Genomic DNA, 12,278 nt, shown 5'->3' on the forward strand with positions numbered 1-12,278 from the left:
GTACAGTTGATCAAAAATCAGATAATTAACTATCTACTGTAGTTAGCAATGTTTTCTCCGGTTTGTGACTGCTGCATAATCCAGTTTATATCCCGACCGTCATATTTGTTTTCATCGAGTTGAATTTGTTTGGATTTCAGAAAGTCAGAAAACAGTGACAGTGATGTTTTAATCACCATTATAGTGTTTGGAGCATCTTTCTTTTGTAGTATGTTTTGTAATTCAGTGTTCAGTGTAAATCGGTATTCAGCCATTTTCTCTTCGGAAGAGTGCAGGGTGAAAGGTGTTCCTTTGAAAAGGGGTGGGACTGACAGTGATGTGAACCAATCACATGATAGTCGGAGACTATTGACCGGTGGTGTAAGGATGTGAGGGCAATAGTTAAATCTATTTTTCCTCCTATGATGAGTTTTGAACCAATCACGGGCCAGGCTTTCCAATGACTGATTCATATATATGTTTTAAATGTCACAGCTCACTGTGAGCTGGTCCTAACAGACTTTATACGTGTTAGTTTATCAACCCAGTGAACATGGAAATCAAGCTTACCTTTTCCGAAGTTCAGAGTCCACCACAATCTGCCTCTTCTTCTGGGGCGGGGGTGGAGGGAGCTCTTCCTTAGCATGTTTAACCAGGACCTGCTCTCTGGTGGTCACCATAGTTACAGTTTCCATTACTGTGGTCTGCGTTAGTGATGGCTGAGCAGTGGTGACAGCCTGTGAAATCTGTGGGAAATATTGAGAAAGGGGTCACAAGCTGCAGGAAAGACTTCAATATAAATATTGTTTGGAGCGCCAATAGAAAATAATGAGAAGCTGCTTCCACCTGAAATCATGACTTGACATTTATAGAAAAAATCGAATAAAATAAAACAATACTGAAAGCACCATATTTTCAAGTCATTAATTTCAGTCTGTAATAAACTCCTACATTTAACCCTATAATGTCATAGGCAACATAGTTTTTTATTCAACATATTTAAAATATTATGCCACAAATATTGGTTTCTGGCTCATCCACACACTTTACCAAAGGAATGAGAAACCAAATTATGTTACTGTAAAATAAAATAAGCAACAGCTTAAAGCAACTTCTGATAATAGAGGGTTACATTACAAAATGAGAAACAAACGACGTGTGAGTGTGTGGTTTATATTACTTCTAAATTGTAGTTCTTGTTCTGTGAAGTTACTTTCAATAAATCATTTGAATGTATTTAAACAGCTTGGTGCCTGTTTTTTTATGTCCATGCACAGCCATCCCTGGGCTTTATGTATTAAATTTCTAGGTGGAACTAATGACACTTAGGCCTAATTTATTTTATAATGGCACACACTTTTAGAATGGCCAAAAGTAATGTATATAGTGTATCATTATATACATTATTCCAGTAGGATTTTTTTGTTAATTATTATTTCTGTATTTGTATTTTATTTTAAATACAACCGATATGCATCATGTTTGAGCTGCCAACGTTATCAAAATATGAATCATCCCTTTAACACAAAACCTATGTGTTGCCAAAGAAAGCTTTGATACGAATGCAACTCCATGAAATGAGATTTATGTATCAATAATTGTATAAACCACACAGAGGCACACAAGTACATTTTTAGGGCCCAAAAATAGGGCCCCTTGAGCGATGATTGCTTCCGTCGGCCTGACACCCTTTACATTATGAACATAGTGACTGCTTTGATCTTTGGTTAAAATCCAATAAACTCTCAATTTTATACAAATGCAATTATGAGGAACCTTTGAATATGCCTGCAATGTTTTTTGTTTTGTTTTTTGCTTACACAGCAGCAAAGGGCATTGAGATCTTAACATCTTTAAAGCTTATTTGAAAAAAAAAAAAAACTACATTCCCATCAGAACAGCATCCAGGTTAATCCTGATGGAGTCCTGATTGAGGATGTTCAGGTAACCCCTGGGGTGAATAATATAACCTTCAAAGAAGCAGCCCATCAGTGTCACCCCATCAACTCAACCAAAAAGCTCATAAAGCTGTTGATGATTACACAAACACCATGTGTAACAGGCCCCCAAATAGAAACCTAATGCAATTTAAAACGCATCACAATAATAACGCAAGCCCTTGCCCTTTCTGTTTGCATTGTAAATGTGACTTCCTTGCCCAAACCGAAACATCTAATTCATAAGGAAAGTAGAATGTCACAAATGCAAAATGAGCTTTAGGGCACAATAATGTTCTGTCGTCTTTAAAAATTCAGTGTTTTCTAAAGTTCATTGTGTGGCTCTTTATTCCCAGAATAACTTTTAAACTGTATACGTTCCTCAGGCCTATAAGCAGATATGTCAGTGATGATGTCAACAGGCTGGCGCAATTAATTAAAACATGCTGAAATGGGCCAAGGTGATTTATTTATTTGTGGAAATGTGGCCATTAGTTGGTCATTTATCAAAATAATTCAATAATTTAGCTGCTGTCTGCAGCAGTGTGGAGTAGTGGTTAGGGCTCTGGACTCTTGACCAGAGGGTCGTGGGTTCAATCCCTGGTGGGGACACTGCTGCTGTACCCTTGAGCAAGGTACTTTACCTAGATTGCTCCAGTAAAAACCCAACTGTATAAATGGGTAATTGTATGTAAAAATAATGTGATATTGTAAGTCGCCCTGGATAAGGGCGTCTGCTAAGAAATAAATAATAATAATAATAATAATATGAATACACTGAAACATTAATAAAAAGCATTACAAGTGTCCATTTATTCAATGACCCCGACTGCCTATAGAGAACATTCTGTAGAACATAGGGCTTCTAACAAGGTAGACAAAAAATGTACATAAAAAAGAATAATTATTCAATTTTAGCAGCACTATTAGCACTGAAGATGAGAGCCACATTCTTTTAAATATTTATTAAGGCTCTATGAATAAAAGCATTAGTGTGAGACTGGGGATTCCCAAGATGGTCTCTCTATACAGCTGACTCAAGTTGTACAGCAGGGGTGCACAATTTCATCCCATGAGGGCCTTGATTACTTAACTGAATTTAATCAGTTATTTAATGATAACTATGAAACCTGGAGAATGTTAGGTTATTATTTTAACCCTGGTTCCTGAAATAGAAATTTAACCATTACCTAATGGGTGTTTAACTCCTAAAGACCCGAAACCTGAATGTTCTATACCAAAGCTGCTCAGCCGAGCAGCGAAGGTAAAAGGTTACATTTTTATTTCAGGAAACTAGGGTTATGATAATAACCTAATGTTCCCTTTCAAGTACAAATGTAACCATTACCTAATAGGTGAGTATACCCAAGCAGTTGCAATGTTGCAGAACGACTGGAATGCTACAAGGCTAAGCTGAGAGGCTGCCTTGTGCATTACCATTAGGAACTCCAGTAACAAGTAGCTAGGGCTAAAAAATTGAGGGAGAAACTCACCTTTATACCTGTGTTGTAAGGGTTGACTCAGAAGCTGTCCTTAACCCTTTGCAGTCCTATGTCGGACCCTGTCCAACATCATCAAAAAGATCTCTAGTCGTTTTTACTCCGGAAAAAGCCGAGAAAACCATTCAATGGCCGAGTGAGACTGATGCCTTGGATCGCATTATTGAGGAGTTTGGTGATAAAACGAGTGATCAGGAGATGATTTATCGGTATGCACGACTATGAAGAGGTATGTGAAAAATACAGCGAACAGGGGGTGGGGCAGGGCTGGAGATGTAGTATTGAGTGTCCTGTTGATATGCAGTGCCTTATAAACCTGTTTTACTGTGAAAAAAAATACTTTTAAACAGCGTGTCTAAAATAAACTGCGCATGTGAAAATAAATTGGACCTGACGTGCTGAATAAATGGACCGCAAAGGGTTAACAGTCTACTTCCTAAGCCAGGGTTTTGGGGATCCAATACATTTAGTCTGTAGAACCTAGTGAAGGTATGGGGAGTAGCCCACTGCTGCATTGCTGTCTTTGACAGATGCACCCTGGAATAAAGCCCACAAAGTTGCCATGCTCCTGGTGGAATGGGCAGTGAGCTTCTCTGGAGGAGGCAAGTTGTCTCGCTTATAGGCAGTCCTGACTGTATCTGCTGAACGTTCATGCAGTAACTCTGTGAGCATCGTTCCTTGGTGGGAAACTGCTGCCCAGAGCTTCTCGATCTGTTCCGAGTCTGCCGATCACTTGGAATGGCAACTATTCTTCTTCCTCATGGGAGGAGAAGGAGAGGCAGAGGAGGATGAGGAAAACCATGAAGATGGCTTCCTGCATGGACTACTTTCCCGGGTGCATCGCACAGAGCCATGGATAAACCCACCTGCAATTCTCTGTGATTGGTTGCAAATGTGAACGGTGACTGTTCAGTAATTCTCCAGATTTGCACGGCACTGTACAGCTGCTTTTTAATGCTACTGGGTGTTCAACCTTCCCTTTAGTCACAACAAGTGTCACTGTACTGTAATAAGTTACATATGGTAGTAACACAGCAGCCTTCATGAAAATACAATATTCTGTTAGCGGCGCGACGATGCTCGGGGGAAAAAAAACAGGACAAAATGAGCGTCCCAAGAAAGGTTCTGCGGACACTGGGAACAGTGTTCCAAAAGTGGGACTGTCCCGTGAAAAACAGGACGTCTGGTCACCTTAAATTGAATGCCTACAAAGTACAGTTTGTCTGCAATCTCACTACCACACAGGATTATATTATACTGTAATAACAAGCTGCAAATCAAGGGCTCTTTCATTGTTTTCTTCCCATCAAAGTGCAGGAATTGTCATTTGTTGACTGCGAAACCCAGTACACCATACACAGCAGTACACACAAACACCTGTATGTAAAATCGTCTAGCATTAGCTTTAATATTAGACTGTCAGGTTGTGTCTAAGGTCTTCGCTTTGTAGTCTGCAGTATATCCTAATTTCCTTAATGGAACTGATCCTGAATATGGTAAGTAGCTCAGTACCAATTAACCTTCTTGATAGGGTTAAGTCTCTTTAAACTGAGTCTGTGATAGATTTACTTTTTTACTGATACTGTGATCAAATTGAAATTGAGCAATATTCGCAGAAGGTGTAAGTACATGTTTCTTTGTTTCATCTAAAAAGAGATTAAACCAATATGCTCCTTTAGCTAAATAGCCAACAACAAAAGGATACGGTACGTGTCTCATTTGCTCATCCAACCAAACATTGATATTTACACAGGCCCCAATACAATTGCTCAAATAAAAGATCAGCTTTGAAAAAGCAGTTATTACAAAAGCTAAAGATGATCAAGTTATTGTGGCAAACAGTTACAGCTATATTTTATCAGAATTGGTTTGGCAAACCAAGCAACAGAACATTTCAACAAGGGAACTTGATTTTTCAGTTTAAATCACATGCATCTGAATTATAATGAGCTTCATTCAAAAAAGGTATTTTGTCATAAATATAATTAGGATCTGCCTCACTGGGCATGCAATGCTCGAAATAATAAGTATGAAGAGCTTGTCTAATGTGTTTCCTCACCACCATGTCATCTTTCTAAAGATATGGTCATGCATGCATCAGTGATGAGGATACTTGAGGTTCACAAAATACCCAGTGAATGATCATGTATGGCATGACTTCTGCTTAGCATCTCACTTCTCTTTGTGTTACTGTACCTGTGTGGAGCTCTTCTCCAGGGCCTGCACAAGGCTGTCCCAGCGCTGGGCGAAATCCTCTAGACGAGCTTCCAGCTTGTGAGCTACGTCCTTGTTTTTTACGGCTGACAGGAGGTCCTGGCTGAGTGCGCACAACTTATCCATGGTCTGTCTCTTCATTTCCAAGTCCCCTTTCAGGACCTGTCAAACAAGAGACTGCAGTCAAAATATGCTCGGCTGACAACTCGGGTCCTCTTCTGCATCTATCCCGACTACTACGGCTACTGCTACTAGAGCTGTTACTACTCCTGGGAGGACAAACATTTGTGTGTTCTCAGTCAGTGACTTAAAAACTAAAAACACATTTTTGCTTTCTAAAGTAGTAGTGCAGTTTTTTTGTTAAAAAGCTTTTTATTAAGCTGTTTCAATGATTCCATTTCTGTTTTTTCTGTTTTGTTCCCATCCTCCTGTATTTTGCGTTTTTGCCTTTGAGCTTTGTATCTTCTCTTTGATCTTCTGTTTAACTTAAGGCATTTTATTTTTTCTTCTTTTTTGTTTTGAACATTGAATGAAATAATAATAATAATAATAATAATAATAATAATAATAATAATAATAATAATAATAATAATATAATCAAATGTTTAATGTTTAAAAGTAATATGTTTCTGATAATGCTTTGTAGTAACCAAGCAACAACAATTGTTATAAGTTATGTTGTACATATTACATATTTTCTTTTTATGAGTAGAAGAAATAAGATACTTACAAAAAAAAGAAAACACTTTTAAATACAGTTTTGTTAAGTGCGATTAGCGGGTTGTCAAAGTTTTGATTTGGTCTGGACCTAAGTCAACTAGACAAACGTTTCAGCTAGTGTTGCATTTGGTGGTATTTTTATATCAGGTTGGGGATATAAAAAGTGACTTAATGGAGCAATTTGGATCATCATTGGATTTATTTTTGTGATGCAGTTACAAACATTCTAAGGGCATATACTAGGTATTGTATATCCCTAGCTCAGCCAATCAGAGTGCTGGGAATCTTTCCATTGAAGTGTATAGATAGAAAAATAGATAGATAGATAGATTAAAATATGATTTACTTCAGAGCACTGTGTAGATCAAGATTTTGCAAAGATGGCTCTGAGAGCAGATCAAGGAAGCTACATCTCAGGCCTCCTTGCATGGGAATATGAGGCTGGGAGTTCAGGCTGTAGCGCGACAGCGGGGTTCAGTCCAGAAACACGCGCAGTTTCTAAATTTTTGATCCCACTCTTCCCTGAGAGGAGTATTTTCAGCCTTCTTAGTGAGGAGGTGAAAGGTTGTCTCCAGCGGGATGACATAAAAACTAAAACGGAAATCACCACAAACCTTTTTTTAGCCACTTGTATACAGTACAGAAAGTCATGGGGAATTAGCGGGCCCAAACCTCTGCGGATCCCCAGGCTAATACTGCACGCCCAACCCTTAGAGGCTGGGTTGGCAGTGCAGTTTATATGACTGAAAAAGGTTTATGTACTGCATGGTTCATAGCATATACAGTTTACTTCCAAGCCAATGGGAAGCAAACATACTGTAGTAGGTACAATAGTATCACTACCATTATTCTGAAAAATAAATATTTAAAACATTTATATAAAAGTTTATATAATGACAACACAATTTAATAGGCTGAATTGTTTAGAAGTTGTATATCTACACAGTATGTCTCACAAAAAGCATAAACATCAGATGTGCTACTGTATGTTTTTCTAACACTTACAGCTAATTGTCTCAGACTGGCAACCATTTCGTTCTGGTCTTTGAAATCGGTTGTTTGGATCCTGTTAACAGCTTCTTCTTTTTCCATCAGCCAGGCATCAAAGAGGCACTGAAAAGAGACATAGCAAGGAGAGAAAGAACAGTGAGTGGGTAGGGGGACAACAAAACACAAAACCGCTATATCTCAAGCTAAAATGAACAATTGGCACATAAACAAATTCTGTTAACATCCCCCAACCTGCTCCTCAGTGAAGTGCTGCCACTTAAGAACAATCTCCTGTAAAAGGATCCAGCGCTCCTCTGTCCACTTGCAAATGGCTGCCCACCTTTCTCCCAAGCTCTGCAAATAAACATACAAGAGTTTACTGACCAAACACTGTTGTAAACAACACACTTTCCCCAAAACACTGTTTTAACTTAATTCTTTTAAGTAGCCACTAGGTGACACTTTTATTTAGGCTGTTTCCTAAACGAGAAATCCACTTAGAGTTCATCTTGGTTACACAAGGGCTCCGGGGGTGAAGCTTGATAAATGAACAATAGCACCAAGCTTACTATCAAGCTCCCGGTTACAAAGTGAACCCACCAGCTTGGCAACCATCCCCGGTTGGCACTATTTGCTGTTACCCATAAAAATTTAACTTAATCCTAAAAGGAAAATTATAGAACAAAATATGGCAAAATACAATACAGTCCCCTCAAAGGAATGCCTGGCATTGCAGCTTGCTAGTTCACTCAATTATTGTATCTCTATATATGGCATATACTACAGTCAATTCTCGTTAATACGAATTTCAAGGGACCAGCATAAAAAATTAATCAAATTTCAATTACAGAACAATGAAAAGTATTACACATTTAAAAGTACTGTGCGTTTTATTGAAAATATGGTTGTAAGTGAACTTTTGAAAAGTATACATTGCAACTTGAAATCTGCATGTCCCATTCTTATCACAAGGATTTTTAAACCACAAAAGCAAGGTGTTCTCAACATCAGGGAATTGAGTAAATCGGTAACGCTGACAACTTGCATCCACAATTTTGTTGTTCATAGACCACAATTTTGTTGTTTGTATCCCATTCATTCCAATTTATTTTACAGCACTTGATGATTATGTATTTATTTATTCTATAGTTATCATGATTAATTAGCAATGGATGGGTTTCATACGAAATATGTTGATTGCCAAAATACTTTTGTCAAAGTATGACATTAGTTTTTGCATGTTATTGTTAATTTTATGCATGTTATGTAATAATTTGTTGAGCTGAATCTCTACTTTAATTTATATCTTGCAATAGAACAATTAGAAATGATAGAAATCACTTTCTTTGTGGTTTTTCTCATTTTTTTTAACTGCAACTGTATACAAATTAATTTGCTGTATGGTATTTAAGATATTTATAAAGGAGTGTGTCTTTAAATGCAGATCGTTCACCAGCCACCAAATTAACTTCCTTCCAGCCTCTCATGACACCTTTTAATTTGCATTTTAATCGATTAAAGCATGTGAATTGAAACTAGAAGAGATTAGATCCCCCACAAGTTATGTCACAGGGATTTAGTTCCACTTTTGAACTATTGCTCGCTAAACAAAGACGATATTGTACAAAAGTTATTTGAATTGAGGGCAAACTGAAATAAAAACAAAACATGACAAATTAATGATGCATTAAATATAAACATCTTTATAGGAAAGCTGATTCTTTGGGACTAACTAATTGAGAAGCAAGGACTAATGCTGGAGTGATTGGTTGAGAAGTGTCCATGGTTTGGCCTGCAGACAGAAGCCTGGCACCCAGCATTTAATATGCTGTTTAGAGTAACAAACATTTCATGTCTACAAAATGGTGGATGGAATTCATGAACGTGTGTTTTACAGTGAAATTACATAAACCCTTGCAAAAATTAGAATGTAAGGAGAGACAGAACAAATTTAATCAGAATAAACATAAACCAACTCTGAGAAGCTGAGGATGAGGAGGACAACAATGTGAAGGAACTGATTACAAAAAATGAGTAGACAAGGAAAACAGGTTGCAGAGTTGAGAGTGATAAAATATAATTAATTTCCTGAGCATCGTAATAAACAATGGCCAAAAATGTAACAAGGACAAATAAATAAAACGCAGGTATATATTTTATTTTTTTATGATGGATTGTTTTTTGTTTTACCTCTTGTTCTACAATTTAAGCAAAAAATAATCTATAAAGAATAGTCCTCCAACAGAAGATTGAGGATCATGCATTTCTAAACAGTAACAGATCTGCCATGTATGTATTAATGTACTTGTCATTGTGATTACTGTTTAGGTGAATAAATAAAAAACTGAAAATTATGAAATATTAGAAGAAAATATTATGATGTTAATAAACATCCTGCTACATATAATCATGTGTTATTATTTAATATTTAGTCATTTAGCAGATGCTTTTATCCCAAGTGACTTACAGACACTATGCATCACAGCTGGTGCACTTTAGGTGCCAGAATCTTTTTTGGTCTTCTTTATTTTACCTTTTTATGGAAGAGGTTGCATTAATATTTTTGGTTATATCCTTCTGTATTTTTAATTAAGCAGTGGCTCCTGATCTTTTGCTGAAAAGAAAAAGCTTGATGTGCTAAAATCTCATCGAGCAAAAGCTCAACTTGAGTAGCTAAGAATTTCACTCTCCTTTCTTTTTTCCCTATTTGCCATTTCCAAATGCTGTGGTTATAATATTTATATTTTTATAACAGCAAAAATGTTTTACTTTTTCTTGATGCTAAAATCAAATTAATATTTAATTAGTTCAAAAGGTAAAGCATCTCATGGGTTACTTCCCTGTTTAAAATCTGAGCAACTGCTGGTTTTGGCCCCTTACTGGTCAGTTAGCAGGTATATACAGTAAAATCCTAGACAAGCTGTTCAGCAAATAGATTAATTTAGGAGCGTAGACAACAAATGACTTTAGAAGTTTACCATAAAGGTATTTTGTATTGATCTGTTTTTATTAGACCAGGTTAATCAGCTGCTCCACCAGCCCCACGTCTCCTGAGCCGGCACGAGCAGCTGCAAACTAGTAAACCACCAGCTCTGACCAGCATACACCAGTGCTGTTGATTACTGGAATTTACATCAGGGTTAACCGATTGCACTGCAGAAGGGTTTAACCATTACTTCCATATTCCAGAAGACTTCTTGTGGTCAGAAATGTCAAAGGATCAGCAGAAAATCTAATCGGGTTGATCATGAGATATTTCTGGTGGATCTTTGGGCAAATCTGAACTAACTTTGAATAAGCCTAAAATAGTTTTGAATAGGGCTGATTGCATAATACAAAAAGAATACCTGATTTAAGGTATAGAATTATAGTGCAGTTGGTAGCAGGAGCTTCCCTTGGTGCAGATGACTGCTTATACAGACATACATTTTTGTGTGCAAAAATAATGTCAATTTTTGGCCTCCCATACGTAGCTTTTAGCAACAACTGACCAGAAAGCCTTAACATACTCCTCCAGACTATAATAATTTCACATGCAACACCCTTTACAATAGTGTTTCAATATCTCCCATGGGCTTTCATCAAGTTAAGAATTCAAACACTTACCATTAATATTTTCAGGACAAACTAACTGTAAAACTATTAACATCTGACCTATTATCTATTGATTCGTTGGTCCCAAGTTTCATCAACTAGAATGCTGGTCCAGACTATTTATTGTGGATGAGAAGGGGTATCCCCCTTCCTTGAGAAAATGTTGGACAATGATTAATCTGATTATTAAAACTACATTTCAAATCAATAAAAGAAAAATAAAACAGCATTGTTTAATTTAAATTGATATAATATGCAACTTCAATTACGAACCCATCAATGAATGGATTGTACATACAATCATATGCTGATAATGGCAAACTTCAGTTTTTTACATCACCCAAACAGTGATCTTACATATCATTTTTTATTTTTGAGTGTTGTGCAATGACTTTTACGGGTCTGCAGGTTTTAATGTCAATTTGCGGGTTTGACCCACAAAATTTTGTGGTGTACTTGGGTGGTCTGCTAATTACCCAGTTGAGGTGGTATAAGTCAGCCCATAGCCCTAGACCCACAGGTGTCCACATTTATCCTTTATAACTAGTGGTGAACTATCACTGCTTTAACATGTTCAGCATCAATAATGTTCAATCTTTAACACTAAATTATTATTTGCCATACCAAGTATAGTCTTTACCTGCAGTTTCTGCTCCAAGGCAGCTGTGGCGCTGTCTCCACTGCTCTCATCCACCACCACTACCATGTGGGTTAGGGAGTTCACTCTCACTTGCTCTGTCTCTAGGTCCTCTTGGAGAAGCTTCAAAATGACAATGCAATTTATTCATTAAAACTAACATAGGGGGGTGGATGGAGCAGTCTTTATATAGAGCACTATAGTTGCATTAAATAATATGTTAATACACAATAAGAAGTGCTGTTATAATTCTGACTGAATCCAAGCCAAGGTCACTGTTTCAATTGCAGTGTAGGTCAGTTGGGTTCAAAAGTAATTCTGATCTGGAGAAGACCTATTAAAAAAAAAATTGCTTCCAATTGAATTCTTTGTAGGCATAGCCATCTATATGTATGTAACCTCTGAATCCAATGCAGCATCTTTTATACTGAAAACCTACTGCTCTATATTAATAGTACTGCTATGTAATAAAATAACAGTCTCATAAATCTTCTGCATTGAAACTGTTATATATTCACATTTCATAAATATTCAATGAACAGAATGTGGGACAGAAGCTTCACTCTGACATTTCTTTTTGAAGCGCCATTGTACAGTTACAGCTAACTGGAGCATCTTTAGACTGTCACCGTGAGAATTAGACAGAGGTCTAGAGGGGCATGTTTTGCACAAACAGTATGCACTTAAAGGTAATCAAATGATGCTTGC

General features: G+C 37.0%; 1 protein-coding gene across 10 annotated transcripts in view; it reads right to left on the bottom strand.

The window, feature by feature from the left end:
* The window catches only part of LOC117407249 (dystrophin-like), an 809,654-nt gene that overhangs the window by 506,963 nt on the left and 290,413 nt on the right, over window positions 1-12,278 (bottom strand). For all 10 annotated transcript variants that reach the window (XM_059028873.1, XM_059028880.1, XM_059028876.1 and 7 more), the window contains 5 exons: window positions 11,574-11,693; window positions 7,592-7,693; window positions 7,355-7,462; window positions 5,612-5,791; window positions 550-725 (listed from right to left, as the gene is read on the bottom strand). In XM_059028873.1, the coding sequence (XP_058884856.1) occupies window positions 550-725; window positions 5,612-5,791; window positions 7,355-7,462; window positions 7,592-7,693; window positions 11,574-11,693 (686 nt within the window). The remainder of the gene's footprint in view (window positions 1-549; window positions 726-5,611; window positions 5,792-7,354; window positions 7,463-7,591; window positions 7,694-11,573; window positions 11,694-12,278) is intronic.

The sequence above is a fragment of the Acipenser ruthenus genome, chromosome 8, assembly GCF_902713425.1.
Source record: "Acipenser ruthenus chromosome 8, fAciRut3.2 maternal haplotype, whole genome shotgun sequence".
In the NCBI taxonomy this organism is placed as follows: domain Eukaryota; kingdom Metazoa; phylum Chordata; class Actinopteri; order Acipenseriformes; family Acipenseridae; genus Acipenser; species Acipenser ruthenus.